At 54.8% G+C, this 20,932-nt stretch overlaps 1 protein-coding gene across 4 annotated transcripts in view; it reads left to right on the forward strand.

Moving 5' to 3' along the window:
- NRG2 (neuregulin 2) overlaps positions 1–20,902 on the forward strand; it is a 243,269-nt gene extending 222,367 nt beyond the window's left edge. For 2 of the 4 annotated variants that reach the window (XM_055331365.1, XM_055331367.1), the window contains exons 5-10: positions 4,662–4,738; positions 13,576–13,678; positions 15,788–15,911; positions 16,240–16,367; positions 17,191–17,418; positions 19,761–20,902. In XM_055331365.1, coding sequence (XP_055187340.1) covers positions 4,662–4,738; positions 13,576–13,678; positions 15,788–15,911; positions 16,240–16,367; positions 17,191–17,418; positions 19,761–20,538 — 1,438 coding nt within the window. In that variant the 3' untranslated portion in view covers positions 20,539–20,902. Of the gene's footprint in view, positions 1–4,661; positions 4,739–5,096; positions 5,156–9,792; positions 9,817–13,575; positions 13,679–15,787; positions 15,912–16,239; positions 16,368–17,190; positions 17,419–19,760 lie in introns of all 4 variants that reach the window. The other 2 variants (XM_055331368.1, XM_055331366.1) reach the window with 2 other exon arrangements.
- Positions 20,903–20,932: the final 30 nt, after the last annotated feature.

A 20,932-nucleotide genomic window follows, 5' to 3' on the forward strand; every position in this document is an offset into this window, starting at 1 on the left:
CCACCCTTCACCTGCTGCCATCCCTTGGCTGGCCTCCTCCATCCGGAATTGCAGGGGACTGTCACAGCAGCAACAGCAGACCCCTCAGGGAAGTTCTCAGCCTGGACGCAGCAGCTCCTCATCCTTCCCCTTCTTCTGCCTCTCAGAGGGCTGCCATATTCATGCAACAGACCCCAGGGAACATTCTAGCCAGGAAAATGCTCTCAGCCCTCTGCAATAGATCTATAGAAACTCACAAGGGTTCTGGCGGACCTCACAGACTTCACCCAGCCCTGTAGGCCCCTCTTTTACCCCTCGACACACACATGCACACACACACACACACACACACACACAGACACCAGTCCTCTCCTTTTCCTTAGCCCCACTGGACCCCAGAACTTTGAAAGAATCCAGCAGCCTCAAGTGAGATCAGCCCTGGCTCCAGGCAGGAGAGGTTTCAGCCACACAGGATGGGTGCCGGGGCCAAGGAAGGCCACGGGGGCCCAGGGCTCAGTGCGAGTGTACAGTGTGGAGTGAGATGCGATGAGCTAGGTGGGTTTGCACAGGGTCCTGCCAGCCAGGCCATACACCCCTAGGAGCCTCTAAGTCACACCCAGCTAAATCTGAGATTCTCTCAGAGGGCAGGAGCCTAAATCACTGTGAAGATGGGGTCCTGTGGGCAACTGGGGTTCACCGCTTACAACGCGAAGTTAGTACCCAAAATCACTATGTCCCCATTTCAACCTGCCCTAGGTCAGCCCCAGCCAGGGCTCCTGGAACCAACTTCCCGGACTCCCTGAGCCCCCAGGGGAGAGGGGCGTCCCTGGTGAGGATCACTCTCAGGAGGGCAGGTCCTCAGAGCTGTGCTGGAGAAGGACAGGGGGGAGGGGGGCAGGGTGGAACCCAGAGGCCATTCTGGGGGCGGGGGAGCGGGGAGGGAGGGGGGGGCAGGCTTCTTGGGATTCCTGATGACACCTGAATGGAATAAAAAGGAAAGAATCTAGGCAATGGAACTCACGTCTTACCATTTGTGCTGTTTGTTTACTTTTTATTTTGATTTTTTTGCATTTCCGCTTAGCTTGGATAATGAAACTAGACTGGTCAGTTTCATTCCAGTTTCTATAAAAATCAGTTTTCCTTCCTGGTTTTCTGACACTTGTTGTTGTGTATTGGTTCAGAGCCCTGCAGGGAGTGTTGGAAAGCAGGCACACTCTGTCCCCTCCTGTTTTTCTGGAATTCAGAGCCAAAATAAACAGTGTCACAGATACTGGATTTGTTTTTAGAAAACTTAGGAGGATTTGAAAATGGGGGTCCAAATCAAGGTGACTGTCTCCTGTCTGGGCCAGACAGAGGCCTCTGCACGTCTTGCTGCTTTCTCCTCTTCTCTCCATGTTTTTGTAGAGCACGGTTGGTGCGTGACTCTTGGGGACTGGTTCAGGGGATGATGACAGAACAAGACTCTCTTTCCAGCCCTGTGCACATACCAGCGGCATGCCTCCTTCTCCCATCAAGCTCATCCCCCGCCCCTCCTGCCCCCACCCCCTCCCCATGTTCAGATGGTTCTCCCATCCCATACCCATCTGCCTGCTCATCCTCTCCACATCTCCACCCCACTCTTCATGAGGCCAGAGACCCTTCACCCCCTCCAGTGCCCGGGGCACACCCTCATCCTTCATCCTCCCCCTCCCCCGGGTGAGGGCAGCACACATGGCATTATCCCCAGGCTACCAAAAGGAGAAACTGAGGCCCAGGAGGTGGGTGAGAAACGGGGAGGCAGAGTCCCAACCTCTCTGTCACCCCAGGTATAGCCCATGGGCTCTCCTCTCTGCCCATCTCACCTCTGCTCTTCTCCAGCCCTGGGCACAGACCCTCCCATAGTCAGAGCTGATGACTTGGGGGAGGGCTGAGAAAGCTATGACCTACCGCTCCTTCTAATTTGTCCCCTGTGCCCCTGAAACTCACAGGGCCCATCCCTGTTTTAGTGAGAACCTACCCACTACCAGGCAGCTCCCGTCATGGGGTCAGAACCCCCTCATTGTTGGTAGGTTTATTTAGTCCGTGCCCTGTTACTTGGTCCTGAGTGCAGGGTAGCAAGGCTCTAGGCCCAGCCTCAGAATCTTCCCCAGGGAAGCCCCGGGCTCCTGGATGTGGCCCATTCTCAATAAGTAGTGGTAAGGAGGGTCCAGGAGCCTGCTAGAAAGATCTGGTACCCAAAGAACAGTATACAGTGTCAGTCCCCAAACTCCTGCGCTGTGCCCTTCCCCCAGCCTTTCCTTTTGTTCAGCCAGCAGGGAACACACTTTCCCAGGGCAGGAAGATTAAGACCATATTTCTCAACTCCAGGGGGCACACTCATGTCATAGACTCAGCACCCGGAGCTGTACAACTCAGTGGCCATGAAAGATAGAATATAGTCGGTTTAGTCCAGGCTGGTGCGGGATCAGAGATGCAGGGATACACTTACTTATCAGTGTCCAAGAGCCATAGGACAGCTTCCCTGACTGTCAGCAGTGGGAATAAATTTCCGCTTTGGCCCCCTCCTGTCCCTGCACTACCCCATTCTCTCTCTGAAACACACACACACACACACACACACACACACACACACACACACGAGCCAGGCTAATCTCAGACATTGGACACAGTCAAACCTATCTCTTTCTTATTCCTTTGCGGATTCCAAGAGTCATTTTGGCAACTTCCTGAGTCTTTATCCTCCTCTCCAAAGGTGCTGCTGCTTTAAAACTCACTTCTCTCCAGCCCCCATCCCAAGTGGACATCAGTCTCTGAGAGCTGAGGAAGGAGAGCTGAGCCTGCCTGGAGCTGGTTGGGAAGCCTTAGCAAATACCTTCATTTTCCTGGGATGGGATGCTTAGATCAGAGAAGGATGCATTGACAGGATGGTAGCCTCCTCCTCCTCCTCCGAGCCACCCTGTTCAACAGGACTGAGTGTGCATCAAGTTCCATTGTAAACTCCCCCACTCCCGCCACATTCTCCAGACACACTTCCCAGCCCTCCACCACTGCCCGCTGGCCAGGCGGGCCTCCACAGACACTGCCACCACTGCAAGGACCAGCCTCCTGCCTCCCCAGAGGGAAATGCCATCAAGGCCCAGAGAAGTTCCAGCTGTCTGCCCACCAACCATTCCCAGTCCCCCAGGCTAGATGGGGGCAATGGGATTTCTGTGAGTGTCCATCACAGCCAACGGCAACCGTCCCCTATAAGCTCAAGGGGTCGCTGATGGTTGATATCCATGAGAATGCTAAGAGGTAGAGTACACTCACCTCTTGAGGAAGTTTACTGATTCATGTTGAACAGTGACCTATTTTTGAGGGAACACCGGTGATGGGGTTACCTCATTTCCTAAAGAAGAGGAGGCAGAGGCAGCCCAAACCCATCTCTGAGTAGGGGCTGGGGGTGGGATGGTCAGTCTGGCCCTGTCTCTAAACTTCCCTTAGGGTATCTGGCCTTGCTGGGGTTTGGAAGATAGTACAGGGCTGGGCATGTATCTCGGAAATCTGCAAGACAGGGACCCCCTTGAGAGGAGAGTGGCGGCCAGAGAACAGAAGAAAATGGATCTTGAGGGTAGAGACATGGCCAGGGAGAGTGGGTGGTGCTCTGCAGCTACAGAGGACCCAACACGTGAGAACGCACTCCCAGAGCCAGGCACTGATGGAGTAGCAGGTCCTGGGGGAAAGGACAGGCACCCCAGGCAGCCAGGAGGCCCCTGACTGGAAGAGGTTTCAGGGTCCTCAGGGAGCCTGCTTCAGCCCTCCCCTCCACCCTGTGACTGTGGTTCTTGCCACCCTACACCTGGCCTGGGCAGGCCAGCTTTGAGCTGCTGGTAATTCCAGCTCCTCTTCAGCCTCACCTGTTCACCACTAAGCCTTTTACCCCCATGTATTGCTCCAGGGCAGCCTTCCCCAAACCATGTTCACAAGGGTTCCTCGGGAAACATCTTCCATGGTCAAATAAATTTGGGACACACTGGAATATTTGGCTCTTTCCTCCTACAAAACTTCTCCTAGCCTTTCATATGCCAGCGTGCACTGTAGCTCTACAAAGAAGCCTGGGAATGGATTTCCTAGATTTATTTGGCCACAGAACCCTCTTTGAGAGAACAGATGAAACATCTCCAAGGTCACTTTTGTCATGGGCACACAGTCTGGGAACAACATTCCCGAAGTTCTCCTTTGAGCTTTCTGGGGGCTGTTTCATGGATGAGAAAACCTGCCCAGGGCCCTCGAGAGAAGCCGTTGGTAGGGCCTGGAAGGAGTGGCTTTGCAGAACTTGTTTTCTGGAAGGCTCCCAGCACCCTGCCTGACTGCCTGGCACCAAGGGGCTACCGTTCTTTTTGGGGTCCCAGGCAGGTCAGAAGGAAAGTCTCAATGGACCACAGGACAGTTAGGGATGAGGTTCCCAATTTCCCCACCCACTTCCCTAAATCATCCTCCTCTCTGCCCCACCCCTGCCCCCCACCACCCACGGAGCAACATCAATTAGAGAGATTTGGAAGATTGAGCCCTTCCCCCAGCCCCGACTCCAGCCCCTGCAGTGACGAGTGTGCCCCAGTGCCCAACTTGGTTTTCTCATTCATCACTGTGCACTTTGATTTCTAACCTGAGCCTCGTGGATGATGCCAGTTTGTTCTGTGATTTTTCCCCTTTTCCTTCTCCAGATGTCCAAACGGATTCTTCGGACAGAGATGTTTGGAGAAACTGCCTTTGCGATTGTACATGCCAGATCCTAAGCAAAGTATGTTTGAAGATACAAACACAAGTCCCTGCTCCTTAGAAAGCTTCCGGGTGCAGTCCCTTCCAATGTAGGGCATAGGGCCAGGGGTGTTGGTTGTTTTGATCTTTGGCTGTTTTGTTTTGTTTTGGTTTGGTTTTTCTGTTTTGTTTTGTTTTGTTTTGCTTTGTTTTTCATTTTTGGCCTAATCCTTGGGTTTAAAGTTCAGGGCTGCAGGTAAGGGGCAGAGTGGCCAGGCCAGTACAAGCGGTAACGGTGGCAAGGAACCCAGCTGGCATCGGCAGGAGCCCGTGCCGGGGTGTTGTGATGCCTGTGTCTTGCTATCCTGGCTCTCTCTTTCTGGTTTTCTTTCTTTTGGTAGGTGTCCTGTGGGATACACCGGGGACAGGTGTCAGCAGTTCGCAATGGTCAACTTCTCCAGTATGTCTCTTTCTTCTATTTCTTTCCTTCCCTGGTGACTGGCAATCTCCCGTGCGGGAGGGCTGGGGCCTTGCTTAGCCAGACTAGGTGGTGGTGGTGGGGGGCATGGGGGAGGAGGTATGGGGAGAGTGGTGGTGTCCCGGGCTCCTCTTAGTCTTCAGGGCTCACTAAAAGCCTATTCTGAGGAGACGGATGTGCCCCCTGCCACCCCCACCCCACCCCCCTCTCTTTGCTGGACAAAACAACGCTGCATCCTCTCTGCAGGCGACTGGAGCCACACTCAGGTCTCGGCAGCACCTCCCAGGTCAGGCAGCCTGACCAGCAGTGGGAGAGACAGCAGGGCCCTCGCCTGCCTTTTAAGGCCTGTTTAAGGAGGTCGCATACTGGTGGGGCCAGGCTGTGAATGTGCGCACGTTTGTGTGTGCCAGTATGTTTGAGAGAAATGGGCTCTCTGAAAGAGCCTATCTTCGGGTCTGGCCAGAGTTTGTTTGGTTTTGATTTGGGGTGATGGGGGAGAGTGGGGAACTGGGAATTGAGGGAGAACAAGCCCCAAGGCAGTGGTTTCCATGGAAGCCAGAGAGACCAGAGACATCGCCTAGGCTCCAGGACAGGGTGGTGTGGGGGTTTGCACTCTGCTGAAAGAGAGAGGGCATGAGGATTCACGGGATAATTGGTGATTCTCTCCAGGTCCTCTCTGGTCTGAGTCCCCATCCAGGACTTCATTCCTTTCTTTTCTTCTACTTGAGGTTGAACCTTCTGGTTTGCATAGTTAGCTGGAAAAAAAATATGAGCCCCGCAGCAGAAAGATAAGGCCATAACTGTGGAGCGTTTTGAGGCCGGGAGCAATTTCTTCAAGTGCCACCAGGTGGAGGTGGAGCAGAGCAAAAAGCCCCAGGCCAGACTCTGGACCTCCAGACTCTGTTTGGGGGCCCAGCAGTCAGCTAGCCTGCAAGCCAGGATGAGGTCAGCCATCCTCCAGAGCAGTCTAAGCCCCAGCTCGGCCCACCCCCACATCCCCCTCTCCAAGGAGGACAGCTGGGTCCCATGAAGAATTAGAAGCCAAAGAGATGGTGCCTGGGCAGAAAGAGGTGGAGCTCCAGAAGAGGCCCAGAGAACACAATGGGGGTTGGGGGGACAGCCAGGAAGCATTTAGGTGGCCCTTTGGAGTAAAAGGGTTTGTGGGTTTGGGACTCCGGGCAGAGTAATGAGTCTTCCCAATCCTCCTTAGGCCACATCATAAAAGCCTAGAAATCATTGCCTCCTTCTCCCTGCTAGAGCCTGGAAGCCAAGACTTAAAGAGGAAAGTAGAGGCCCCCAGGGAGGTGGGGGCTGGGCAGCCAGGATGGTCAGCTGTCTTCACAGAGTGTGTGGGAGGCAGCACTTGGCCCCTTGGGTTGGAGGCCAGGAAGGAAAGCTGTGGGAATAAGAGCAGAGCTGTGGACAGGGCATGTGGTCCAATAGAATGTTGCAGAGCCCAGGTTCCTGGAAGAATTGCAAAGTCAGATCCAGCCCCACTGCAGGACCATAGATCAGGAGGGGCCTCAACAGGAAACAGAGCGGCCAGGCTGAGGCTAAGGAGCAGGGGAGAGAGGCGGTGGAGGGCCTGTTCCTTTCCCCTCTCAGTCCCAGAGCCTCCCTGGCTTATGGGACTGTTCTGGAAAGGGAGTCCCATCCCATCATGAATCAGAGGAGCAGAGCCTCCGGAATTCGGCCACTGGCCAAGCTTCTCTGCCAGCTGGGCTGCTTCAGCTTTCAGCTCAGAGCTGCTTAGAGGGTCAGCAGGACCTTGGCTGGGGGTGGGGGGGGGAGGGTAAAGAAAAAGCCTAGAAATGCTGCCACAGGCCTTTCCGCCTAGTGTTATCAGGATCATGGCTGCTACCTTTTCATGGAGGATTTATGTTCTTCACATACTCTGCCCAGAGCACTTTGTATACTGTTCTATCACATACTTGAAAAGGTAGTTAAAAAAAAAATGCAAGCTGAAGTGTTCATTCAGGCTTTGGATTCACAAAGATCTGAATAAAGATGCCAGCTGCTGAGCTCACTACTTTTGGGGCTTCATGGAACCTCTCTGAGTTTGTTTTCTCACCTGCAAAATGGGGATAGTAACATTTACACCTGGAGGGGTGCCAGTGAGGATGAAGTGCAGTGATACGTAAGGAGGCCTTATCGAGAGCCTGCTGCTGTAGTTGGAGGGCAGCTTAGCACCTCTCCCAGCTACTGCTGGCGTGGGGCAGGGGGCAGAAGGACCAGCTCTAGTGTCCTGGAGGCTGGCTCCCAGCAAGTCCTGAGCCAAGTGTCTGACATTGCCCCTCTGCCCAGACAGCCTAGACCAGATTACCTTTTGCAATGGCCATGGAAATGGAGCCTCTGGCCACAAGAGGTCTTTGAAGCTTCTCTTCTTCCCCTGACAGCCCCTCCATTTCCCAAGAGTCAAACTTTGTGGATCTATATATCCCTCAAGTGAAAGAACACACACAGCTATGGACATCTACACAAACACATAAGCATATACTCACATGTGCAAACACATTCACACATACCCAAACACACAAGCTTGTGCCTGCATTCACATGCAAAACACACACATTTGCTCACCCCTGTACACACCTGTGCAGATGCATGAGCATGTGTTCTCCTCAGGGGCCCCACATCATGGCCTCCTCGGCCAGGACCCTGTAACTGTGTGTCACAGGACATGTCCAGGATGATGACTTTGTATATTGTCCGATAACCTAGCCCTCTTGGGAGTCCAGCATCAGGTTGCCATGGTCATGGGTCAGTATGCCAATTTCTGCTGGTAAGACCTGTCTGTGATTCGGTGGTACCACTCCATACAGGCTGAGTGGCAGCCTATGAACATGATGAGTGGGAGACCTCTTTGACAGGAGCAGACTTAGCCACAGGCCCCTCAGACTGTATCCCTGGTGAGAGGGAAGTAGGGCTGCCTTCCTGGAGACTGAGCAAGCTCTCCATGACCTCACCTGTCCTGTTGGCCACCACTGGTCCCCCACTCCCCCCAAATGGGACCGGCCTTTGACTGAAAGGGAAGGTCACTGAGGAGGCCCAGAAGATGCTGTCACTATTATTTGGTTCCCAGGGCAGGGAAGCAGAAGAAAAGTCCTCAATGGCTTTCAGCCTCATTCGCTTCTCCAGGTGGTCATTCTCATGACCAGCCAGTCAGACCCAGGGACTCAATCAGCAGGACTAGCACAGGACTTCCTGCTGATGGTTCCCATGCTCTCCTTCCTCTAGAGGAGATGAGAACGTCAGAACACAATCTTACCTCCTCCCTGGGTCTCATGAGCTGCCTGTATACGCAGGGAGGCCACAGACTGGGCTGCTGTACATGCACTGAGTGGCCCGCTGTCTGGGCTTCTCGCATCTTCCTCTCACTGTGTACAGCCACTTTTGACAGATGAGGAAACAGAGACTAGACTTGCCCACATGCACCACAGCAAGTTAGGGACAAACAGACTCAGAGCCGATGGATGGGTGCTGGCTACATGAGAATGGTAGGTGAACTTTTCAGAAACACTGTAGAGATTTCTGGGCTCCCACCCCAGACCCTGATCCCATTGTCCTGAATGATTGTGAAGCAAGCCAGGTGGCAGAGCTCCCAGAGACCCAGTTTTAAGAGAGAAGAGATAAGAGGTGGAAAGGCTGGGTGCACTTGGAGACGCAGCGGGTCTGGGGCAGGGCTGGCCCTTGGGCAGGGGCCCTTTGATCTAACCCCTCTATGGTGTGGGTGCCCACCTCACAGGGCTCTGGAAGCACACACTTACAATATGATTCCACTTCAAAAAGCACAACTGGCCCACCATCTGACACCACATGTTCTACAGGTGAATGCACTGGGCTCTACCTACAAGTAGCAGTTTGCTTTTCTAAGTAGTGAAATCTGACTCAAACCCCAGGGCCTAGGCCCTGTGGGCTTCTAGGGTGTTGAAGTGTCATGTGGAGAAATGACCTGCTGCCTGGAGCTTCCTCCTCTCCGCATATACTCAAGCGTCTCCATGCCCAGGGTCCCTGTAGATGAGCAGGCCAACCACACCTCTGGAGGCAGGACGCAGCCAAGGGCCAGCCTGAGCAGCCCCATGCCCTTGTTCTGAACAGAGAAGAGGGCCTAATGAATGAGCTCAGCGCTGAGCAGGCAGTCTCCAGGCGGGGCATGAGAATATGGAAATCCTGGCACTGGAGCCAGGGTGAGGCAGGGAAATAGGGACTCCTCAGACCACCACCCCCACTCACCTCTCTTCCCTGGGGCACCTGCCAACTGACTCTCGCGCCTCTGCCTCCCCACCAGGTACTAACCCCACAACTCATCTCTAAAGAACCTGCCCTGCCTGCTGATCCTAACATTTCCTCTCTCCACCCTCCTTCAGGGGTCTTGGGGACTGAATGCCAGGGTGGGGGCTCAGGAGGCCGGGAGGGGACACCACTAACCTGCTTTCACCTCACAGGCTGGCTGCTGGTGTCTGAAGAGTCCTGACCAACGTTTCTCTCTCTCTCTCTCTCTCTCTCTCCCTCCCTCTCTCCCTCCTGCCCTCCCCCGCCCTCCCCACTCCTCCATCTCTCTCTGTATCTCTCCCTCCATCCTTTCCCCTCTGTGACCCTCTTCTCTTCTGCACTGCCAGAGCACCTTGGATTTGAACTAAAGGGTATGGAGCTCTATGTATTGGTCAGTGCCATCCACACCACTCCTCTCCGCAGCCTCTGACACCATGTGTGCTGGACGTTTAGTTTCCTTCCCCCAAAATGGAAAAGGGATGATTCCAAAAATCTCCTCTGGCCCCACCAAGATGTCCTATCATAAACTATATTGATCTGGGGTAGACAAGGAGCTCAGAAGAGCAGAGCACCCTAGGGTTCAGACTGTGTGCCCTGTGTACAGTGGCAGCCCCTTGCCTGAGGCTGGTCACTGGGAGGCCTCACGGGGGAGGAGCAGCCTGAGCTGTGCTACCCAGTAGGTTGGCCGGACAACAGTCGGGCCTCCGCAGAGCTGGTGTCCAGAAGCCACAGAATCCTGGCTTGGAGAGTTGTGCAGAGGGGCATCCTCTTCAGTTTAACTCTAATCTTCCTTTCTGTTCCCACTTCCATTTCCATGGCTTTCCATTCTGCACTGCACTGGCAGCTGAGAACACCTGTGTGCCTCTGGCCCCTGCCCTGTGTCTGTCTACCAGGCTTTGCCATCTGCTTGAGGCTGTCACTCCCTCCATGAACTGTCTCCACAATGGCAGGCGTGTTTGCCTGTGGGCAAGATAAGCCAGGGTCTAGGGCAAGCTGGCCTTTGGTACTTGCCCTCCTGCTCCCTGGCTCAGAACCTCACTTCCCTCCCACTACTGCCCTCTGGGCCCCGGGAGACACCTTGAGTGGGAAGGGACCTGAAGGGGTCATCTGTCCTCTCTCTGTGCTGGGAGGCTCCACCCCAACTTCAAATGTCCAGACATGTTACAGCAGGAAAAATGCAGGGGCTCAGAAGGGTCGAGGCTTTGGTGGGGTCAGATGCAGTGCAGAATCTGCAGTATGAAAAGGCTGTTCTGGAGGCAGGTCTGGGGAGGCACTAGCTCCCTCACCACCTAGCCCCTGTCAGCTCTTCTCAGAAGACAGAGCTCAAAGTCTATGCAAGAGTGTGTCTGTCTGCTGCCAGTGATGGGTTGGGAGGAGAAGGGCTGAGTCTGCGTGGTGTGTATGATCCTGGCAGGGGTATGTGAGGCAGACCTGCAGGGGTGTGTATGTTGTGGGGGGCGGAGATGTCACATACCCTGTGAGGCCTCCCAGTACAGGATGCTGAGTGCATGAAGGTGTGCAGCGGGACATCTTTGTGTTAAGGGCTGAGCATCGTGCAGGTGGCACTGTGAGGGTGTGAAGGTGAATGTGAGTGGGCTCAAATACGTCTGTGTTTGTAATGGTGGTCTGTATGTCCATTCCTGCACCAACTCAACAAGCATCTACTGAACCCCAGAATTTGCCAGACTGGTGATCTGGCATACAGAGTCCCTGCCCTCCCGGTGCTCAAATTCACAGGATGAGACAGACAACAAACAGGAAAGATATCAGGTGGTGGTAAGTGCCATGCCAAATAAAAGAAGGTGATGGGACGGTGCCTAGCTGGGGAGGGAGTTACCTTAGCTAAGTGGCCAGGAAAGGCTTCTGCGGGGTAACATGTGGGTTAAAACCTGATGGAAAGTAGGCAACCTGCAGACAGCAGGGGGAGTGTTTGAGGAGGGGACACGGCAAGTTAGGTATGGTGTGATTGGACTGAGCTTGCCTTAATCAATGGGTAGAAGGAATGCCAGCAACTCTGGGCACAGCAGACATGAGGACTGGACCACCAATGGGACATAATAGGAAGGCTGGGACAGTACCCTGGCCTCCTAGGCCATACTGGGTGTTTGGGTTGGACTCAAGTTGCAGGGGGCAGCCATTGTGAGTTTTAAGAAAATAAGTAAATGGTCTGCTGGCTTTGGGGCAAAGAACAGACTGGGCTGAGGGACAGGCTGGGAGGAGTGGAGGCAGAGGTGACCAGCTGTCCAGGTGAGAGTTGACATCACCTTGGACTGAACTAGAAGTGGTGGAAGTGGTCCATGCCAGACTCTACTTGGGAGGCAGAGCTGAGAAGCGCTGCTAAAGCACCAGGTATCAGAGCAGGTGGGAGAAAGGACTCATTGGCAGTGATTCCAAGGTCTGGGGCCAGAGTGACAGGAAAACAGGGGCTGCCACGGACAGGAGGAGAAGGGCAGGGAGCAGGTCTGGAAAGAAGCTGGGGAATCTGCACTTCTGTTTGGCCTTGGCCCTTGGGTAGAGGAGTCTGGAGCTCAGGGAGAAGTCAGGGCAGGAGATACAAATTTGAGAGTCACCTGCATATAGTTTTCACGTGAGCTGCATGAGATCAGGAGAGGAGGGCAGGTGGAGGGAAGAAAGCAGCCTGTGAGCTCTGGGCCCACATAGAAAAGTAGGAAGCAGCAACTGAACAGGTCAGCCAGTGGGGGAGGAGGACACCCAGGAGAGAAGAACCATCCAGGGGGAGTAGGCCCAACCCGGGGAGTCAGCTGTCGGGGAAGCAGATGACCCTGGGACTTTGCAGTAGGACATTGTCGGTGACCATGACCAGAGCGGTCTCAAAGGAGTGATGGAGACAGATATCCCATTGGAGAGGACTGGGGGGGTGGGCAGGGATGAGAACTGGAGGCAGGACATGGACCACAGAGCCCAGAGAGGGGGGTCCAGGGTGGAGGGCTGTTTAAGACTGCATGATGGCGTGTATGTATATGCTTCCCTAGACATGTATGAGAGAACTTCTGTGAAGGTGTCTGTGTACAGATAGGCAGAGTTCTAAAGCTATGTGTGTCTGGAGGGTTTGGACTCCCAGTGTTTGCTAGTGGGTATACACTGGAGGTGCTGCAAACCCAAGGACTTAGGGACATTTCCCAGGGCTCCCTAGGTGTTGGGGTCTGGCCTCCATGTGTCCCTGTACTGGGGAGAGGGAGCTGTGAGAAGGGGCCAGCTGGCAGGTGTAGGAAGGGGCAGGGAGTGTCTAGGCTCCTGCTGTCCCCTTTTTCCTTTTCTTCCTCCTTGTTTTCTCTGCTCTAGAAGGGCTGGAGTTGCCCCACCAAGAAATGGGAGGTGGAGGGGATAGTCGGTTCTTTGTGACAGCTTTGAAGCCCAGCCTAGCTCAGCTCCTCTGAAAGGGTGGGGGCTGCTCCGTGAGCACAAGAACTGTTGTAGGCATCAGGGACCATGCTGCCACTCATGGGCTTCTCAAAGCAAAGGGAAAGGCTGAAGTGGGCCAGGGCCATGTGCTTTCTAGGCCCAGGGGTAAACCAAGGTCTTTCTTTCCATGCCCCACTCTATGGGCCTGGTCTGCTCTGTCCCTGCTCCTGGCATCCCTCCTAGGTCCAACCTCTGGGTCTGTCACTGGCCCAGCACAAACTACTCTCCACTTCTTGGCAAAGCTGACACGGCAAACCAGGCCTTTGCCCAGGGTCTACATGTTCACTGCCTTGAAGAACACCTGTGCCCAGCCCATCCAGGCTCTCTGAGGCCATTGTAGAGTCGGTCAAGGTTGCTGGTCAAAATGGGTTGCCCCCACTATAGTCTTTGGAATTTCACCTCCATCCTACTCACTTCCATCCCCCTGCATTTTCCATTCACATGCTCTGGGCAGGGTGTATGGTTTGGGAAGGTGAATTTAGGGGTAGTCACTTGGGACCAGATCCATGGTGGGTAGATTTTGGGGCAACAGAAGGCAATCCAGGAGGGAGGGGCTAGCTGGGGAAGGAGATACAAGGAGCTGGGAGGCCCTGAGCTGACAGGAGCCCGAAGCTTTGGGGGTGGGAAGGGGGACATCTTTGCATCACTGTCCCCATAGATCTGCCTCCTGCCCGGTTCCCTCACATTCTCTACCTCTGCCTCTGCAGAAGCCGAGGAGCTGTACCAGAAGAGGGTCCTGACTATTACTGGCATTTGTGTGGCACTGCTGGTGGTGGGCATTGTCTGCGTGGTCGCCTACTGCAAGACCAAGTAAGTGCCAGGCACCCGGGCCTGCGGAAGCCCAACTAGGGATGGGCCTCCAGGACTGCTAACCCCTCCACCCACCCCAATGTCTGGCCTAACCACCCCCCACCCTCCTGTGCCCCAACAGCCCCTGCAGAGGCCTCTGAGCTGGTACAAGGCCAAAGGGCTGGGCCAAGAAGCAGGAGCAGAGGGAAGAGAAGACAGGCCCCAGAGCAGTGAATAAGAATTGTCAAGAGCACAGGTGTTGGAAGAAGAAAGATCTGGGTTCAAATTCAGCTCTCCCATTTGCCATGATCCTGAGCAAATGGATAGACTTCTCAGAGTCCTCATCTGGAAAGTGGGAATGATCCTAGTATGTACCTCGGAGGACACTGCGTAGGAGCATCTGCCCTGTCAAATAGGCAGGCAGGCAGGCACACTGCAGCTGTGTTGGGGATGGGGAAGCACAGAAAGGCAGGCTACCTTCCCAGGGGACAAAGAGGCCTCAGGAGGGACTGTGTAGTCCCACCCAGAAGAGAGCTAGGCCAGAACACAGCAAAGATGAGGCTGGGTCACATCTAGGCAGAGGAAAGATGAGGGAAGAACCTCGAGGCAAGGGGAAGAAGGGTGCAGAAAGGGGGTGCTGGGCAGTTCCTGTAGAATAGTGCAAGGTAACAGACAAATGCTAGAAAGGATCAGTTGTGTTCCAAGAGCATAAGCAGTCCAGACTAGTTGGAGCAAAGGCCCGGGGTCAAGAAGAAGAGAAACAGGACTCTAAGACAGCTGGACATACAAGGGTACGTAAGGGACCAGGGCATAGGGCATTGAATCCTAAGCTAGGGAGCCTGGATTCATCCTATAAATGATAGGGAGTCCATGACGGTTTTAGAGTGATGTAGTGCAGAAAAAATGACAGGTCTGGGCCTAACCACTACTTAGGGGACTGAGTCCCTCAGTCTTGACTCTTGCTGTGCCTACCCATGGAATCTGAAGCCCTGCCAGCCTTGGGAGTTAGAGCGCAAGGAGCCCAGAGGAGACTGGGCCCAACAAGAAAAACTGAGGTCAAGAACTAGGAGAAAAGCAAACCCCTATTCTAAGCTCCAGTGCATTTATTCATTTAATGAACAAACTTTCATTCAGTGCCCTCCTGGATACCAGGCCCTCCACCAGGCACATGGCTGGTGCTCTAAGCAAGGTTTCCAGTGTAACGGGGTACATTTTGGGGGTGCCTAGTCTCAACTGGGGGCCAAGAAGGGCTTCCCCGAGGAAGAAGCTTTTAGGCTGAGCTTGGAAGAAGAGTAGGAGTTAGCAGGTGAAGAGGCCGAGTGTGTTCCAGTGAGTGTAGTATTATATGCAGAGCCGCAGAGGCCAGAGGCGACCAGCACAGTGAAGGATCAGAACAGAGCCCTCAGAGGCCAGAGCAAGGGTGCGGAGAGGGCCGTGAGAGAGGGCCAGTCCAGGCCTTTCAAGGAGAGTGACATAATGGATCATTACAGAACAAACATATTGGGTACTTAATATGGCCAAAGTAGAGTAGTCCCACAAGCATAGCTCACCATAGCTCCATGTTTTATTTTCCTCATTGCACTTTACCAAAAGTACCTTGTTCATTAATTTATATGGTTATTATCTGCCTTCCCTACTGGCGTGCAAGCTCCATGAGGGTAGGGATCATGTCTGTCACCTTCTCTGTTTTAAAACAGCATCTGGCACATGGTAAAAACCCAAGAAATAGCGAATGAATGAATGAATGAACCACTGCTTGAGTATTTTATCTGCTCTTAATTCTCAGTGGACTGGGAATGGGAAAGTGGTCACCCACTTTAAGATGAGGAAAGTGAAACATGGAGAGTTTTAAGTAACTGGCCCAGGATTTCACAGCTAGGAATGGTGGAGTTCTAGTCTCTCAGCAGAGCCAAAGCTCAGAACCCATTCGCACAGGTCCTGCCAAATCCAAGCTGGTGGTGCGAGTGGAGGAGGTAGATCTGCGAGCAGCCGGAGCGCAGGAAGAGCAGTAGCAGGAGAAGGCCCTGGCATCCAGGCAGAAGGAGAAGAGTTCCCCTGGAGGGATAGCTAGGGAACTTCATACACATGTGGGGGGTGGGTACCAGGCTAACACACCCTTCTCCTGTGCAGAAAACAGCGAAAGCAGATGCATAGTCACCTCCGGCAGAACATGTGCCCAGCCCACCAGAACCGGAGCTTGGCCAATGGCCCCAGCCACCCCCGGCTGGACCCTGAGGAGATCCAGATGGCAGATGTGAGTGGTGTTCCCAGAAACCCCTTGGAGCCTTCACTGGCTAGCCAGCCTCGTCATGCCCCCTGCAAGGCCAGGCCAGGGCAGCAGCCAGCCCATCTCATGCTCAGTCTTGCCTGCTAGCCTGGCCTCACCAGGATGACTGGCCTCGCTCTACCTACTTCCTCAAGGGGTTGATTTGCTGGGGTCATCGCTGCCCTAACACCAAGTCACTTATCCAGTGGACAACTCCCCAACCTAGAGCTTAGTGCTTTGCTTCTCCATCACCACCTGGAAAGAGGGCCAACTCCATCACCCAGCACTAACTCCTGTCCAACTGTGTCTGTTGCAGTATATCTCCAAGAACGTGCCAGCCACAGACCATGTCATCCGGAGGGAAACGGAGACCACCTTCTCTGGGAGCCACTCCTGTTCTCCTTCTCACCACTGTTCCACAGCCACACCCACCTCCAGCCACAGGTGGGCACCACCCAGGCCCACACAGATTTGCAGACTCCTGCACGCACACCCACAGAAGGCATGCACACATCTTCCTGGAGACATACAAAGAGAACCCCACACACACACCCAGCCAGGCTAGGCTCTGTTTTGAGAGTCCCTGAGTCAGAGGAAGGAAATGGACCAGAACCCACCACTAAACGTTCATCTAGATCCTCAGAGGGCCAGATTTCCTTTTCAGTCTAAACCAGCCTCTGAGAAACAACAGCATCACTATGCTCCCACCTGACGTTTAATATGGGCACCAAGTTATCGGCGTAAAGTGCCTCCTCATTCAAACACCCAGACCTATTTGATGCCCCCTCCTGAGTTGGCCCATATGAACCTAGTCCACCTTAGCTTCCCTTTCTTTAGAGGTGGGGAGGTCTGCCCCAGCACAAAGGTTCACAGAGCTCAAGCAATAACATGGTTGCCCCCCTTCTTCCCTGGGAAGTGGCATGGAATAGGCAGGGCCCCCATGTGTTGGCCACCAGGGCTGTGTTCTTGACACAGGTGGCTGAAAACCATAGGAGAGGAAGGGTCCCAGACAGGAGGCCCCAGGCCGAGGCCAGGGGGAGCTTGGCTGGTGGCACAGAGGAAAAGAGGCTTGTGCACATGGGAGCTCACCCATCCACAGGGCACTCAGCCCTCCTTCTTCCTACAAGATACAACACATTGGCTCGGAGTGAAAAAGGATAGTGCCTGAAATGAAATGAACCAGGGAGGGGATGGGCCTGGGACCCCACCTGCTGGGCTGTCCTGCCCCTTCCTGATCCCTCACCTTTCCTCCATCTGGCTTCTCCAGGCATGAGAGCCACACGTGGAGCCTGGAACGTTCTGAAAGCCTGACCTCCGACTCCCAGTCGGGCATTATGCTGTCATCAGTAGGCACCAGCAAGTGCAATAGCCCGGCGTGTGTGGAGGCCCGGGCGCGGCGGGCAGCAGCCTACAGCCTGGAAGAGCGGCGCAGGGCTGCTGGGCCACCTTACCACGACTCCATAGACTCCCTGCGTGACTCCCCACATAGCGAGAGGTCAGTTCCTGCCTTGTGACTCATGCCCCACCTTGGCCAGAGAATGGTACCGCTGACCCAGGGCTGTCCCTGAGGGCACCACAGAGTCACTCTAGAGATTCTCATGCCTGTATTTCAGATTGGCCAGCAGGGTCCCTGAAAGGTTCAATGCTCGGCTCAAGGTCATCAGCATGGTATTGACAGGCTGGGATTGCAGCCGGGCCACTGGACCCTGGTGCAGAGAGGCCATCTGATTTAATTGTCCTACTTGGACACTGTTCAAAGTAGAAGGGGATGTTAATAATTGTACTAGAACATCAGGAACAAAGGGGCTGTTCCAGACATACCAGAACATATGGTAGCCCTACCCTGGTGTCACCCAGAGGCCCCATGTCCTGGCAGGAACAGAAAGACACCAAGATCGAGCAGATTGGAGGGTGAGAGGGGAGGCCGTCTGCAAGGAGTGCCGGCTGGGCACGAGCGAAGAGTGACTTCAGGCCCTGGCAGTATCAGCAGCAAGACCCAAGGATCAAGACACCAGAGTTTCTGAGGAATGGATGGAGTGAGAACCAGGAAACTCCCGTTGTTCCCTGACTGCATGCCAGGAGTCACAGGAGGCCAGCCCTCCACCTTGCTTAGCCCTCGGCAAGTGGGGTCTGTGGGAGGACAGCAGAGAAAGGTGCATAGTACTGGCAACTCCAGGCAGGAGTAGAGAGAAAATGTTCTCCTGCTCTAACTTAGCCTACTCCGTGTCAGCCCTCCCTTAGCAGGCCTGCCTGGAGACCCAGAGATGGCCCACCTGGTTTTTGACCTCGAGGAGCTCTGAGCCACAGACACAAACCAGTGAAGCTTACAGCCACTTATGGAACATACTAGGCACAGGCCATTCTGCCAGGGCGAGACCCAGTCTCTGACTACAGGCTCTAGAAAGTAGCCGGGTTTTCCAAGACCAACCTTTCAAAGCCCAACTCCATCACCTGTGTGGTTTGGAGCAGGTTGATCACCCCTGTGTTGTGTTTCCTCAGCTGTAGATCATGAAATACCGTACCTGTCACACATGGTTCTTTTGAAGGCCATCAGAGATCATGTGCATGTAGCTCTCCGACGCCTACCTACCTACACTAGGAGTAGCTATTGTTTTCAGTAGCAATAGGACTTCTTAGTGGTTGGGAGGTAGAGAGACAGGGAGAGCACTCCAGGCAAGGGGAGCATCCTGAGTTGTTCCAGCAGAGGCGCTTGAGAACATGGCTAGTGAGTGAGGTGCCCTGAGCAGGGTGAGCTGTAGGGAAGCAGAGGTGGGCCTGAACAGATAGGCCCGGGCCAGGTAGATGTGGCTGATGGCCATGGACTCTGCTTAGAATGTGGGCCCTGGATGGGTAAGCAGGAAGGATCCCTTAAGCAAAGTGTGATGTTAAAAGATTGCTCTGGAAACTGCATACAGTGGAGGAGAGGCCCTGGAGTGCATTAATGACCGGAGTGAACAACTAAGCCCAGAATGGAGTAGAGCTGGGTATGGTGTGTGTTTCAGGAGACGGAACGGTAGCTAACTGGATGTGCATTTGAGAGAGGGAAGACAGGTGATTCTGAAAGAGTAATGGGGACTTTATTTTTTTTTAAAGATTTATTTATTTATGACAGACATAGAGAGAGACGGGTGGGGGCGGCAGAGACACAGGAGGAGGGAGAAGCAGGCTCCATGCAGGGAGCCCAACGCGGGACTCGATCCCGGGACTCCAGGATCGCGCCCTGGGCCAAAGGCAGGCGCTAAACCGCTGCGCCACGCAGGGATTTCCGTAATGGGGACTTTAGAAAGCAATGGGGTCTAAGTTCTGAGCCCGGCATTGGTTCAAATCCCCACTCCACCACTTCCTGGGGCTATGAATTTTGAGCAAGTCATTTAAATGTTTTTTTTTTTTTTTTCATTTAAATGTTCTGAGTCTGTTTCCTCGTGTGTAGTGTGGGGCTAACATAAGAGTCTCACGGAATTCCTGTATTAGATGGTACGTGTCAAATGCCCCAGCCTGAGCCTGACCTAAAGTAACCATTCCGAAATAGTGGTGACTGCGGGCATCCCCCACACCCACGGCTCCTTCACGGAGCATCATCAGGCACTGGCACGTTCCGTTTGATTCGTTTAAGGAATCACCCTAACAACGCCATGGAATGAGCACTGTGGTGATCCCCGCTTAACAGATAAGGAACCCGAGCCTGGGAGAGGTTAAGGAAAGTGCTTCAGGTCAGTGAGGATTCTCGCAGGCGGGGTTCCCAGGCTAGACCGCGGCTTCCCGTTGGGATCCACCCCTTCCACCGGGGCGCGGGCGCGGGCGCGGAGCCCCGGCCCACGCCTCTGCCTCTCCCCGCAGGTACGTGTCCGCACTGACCACGCCCGCGCGCCTCTCTCCCGTGGACTTCCACTACTCGCTGGCCACGCAGGTGCCGACTTTTGAGATCACGTCTCCCAACTCGGCGCACGCCGTGTCTCTGCCGCCCGCCGCGCCCATCAGCTACCGCCTGGCGGAGCAGCAGCCGCTACTACGACAGCCGGCGCCCCCGGGCCCAGGGCCCGGGCCCGGCGCGGACATGCAGCGCAGCTACGACAGCTACTACTACCCCGCAGCGGGGCCCGGGCCAGGGCCGGGGCCGCGGCGTGGGGCCTGCGCACTGGGCGGCAGCCTAGGCAGCCTGCCCGCCAGCCCCTTCCGCATCCCGGAGGACGACGAGTACGAGACCACGCAGGAGTGCGCGCCCCCGCCCCCGCCGCCGCCCCCGCCGCGCCCGCGCGCCCGCGGCGCGTCCCGCAGGACGTCGGCGGGGCCCCGGCGCTGGCGCCGCTCGCGCCTCAACGGGCTGGCGGCGCAGCGCGCACGCGCGGCGCGGGACTCGCTGTCGCCGAGCAGCGGCTCGGGTGGCGGCTCAGCCTCCGCCTCGGACGACGACGCGGACGGGGCGCTGGCGGCCGAGAGCACGCCCTTTCTCGGCCTGCGCGCGGCGCACGACGCGCTGCGCTCGGACTCGCCGCCGCTCTGCCCGGCGGCCGACAGCAGGACTTACTACTCCCTGGACAGCCGCAGCACGCGGGCCAGCAGCAGACACAGCCGCGGGCCGCCCCCGCGGAGCAAGCAGGACTCGGCGCCCCTCTAGGGGCCCCCGCCGCCCCCTCCGCCTCGCCTGCCCCACTGTCTTTAGGGAGAGCAGAGACCACCGCCTGGAGAGAGAAAGGAGGGAAAAAAAGAAATAAAAATATTTTTATTTTCTATAAAAGATAAAAAGTATAACAAAATGTTTTATTTTCATTTTAGCAAAAATTGTCTTATAATACTAGCTAACGGAAAGACGTTTTTATAGGGAAACTATTTATATGTAACATCCTGATTTACAGCTTCAGGAAAAAAAAAAGAAACAACAAAAAAAGACAGATGGGCCAATTTTTTGACTCTTTAATAGATACCTATATTGTGGTGCCTTTTGCTGTACGCTAATCTGGAGCTCCTGGAGAGAAGTCGGGTTGTGGGGTGGAGTGCGGGGGGGGGGGGGG

The sequence above is a fragment of the Nyctereutes procyonoides genome, unplaced genomic scaffold, assembly GCF_905146905.1.
Source record: "Nyctereutes procyonoides isolate TBG_1078 unplaced genomic scaffold, NYPRO_anot_genome, whole genome shotgun sequence".
Lineage (NCBI taxonomy): Eukaryota > Metazoa > Chordata > Mammalia > Carnivora > Canidae > Nyctereutes > Nyctereutes procyonoides.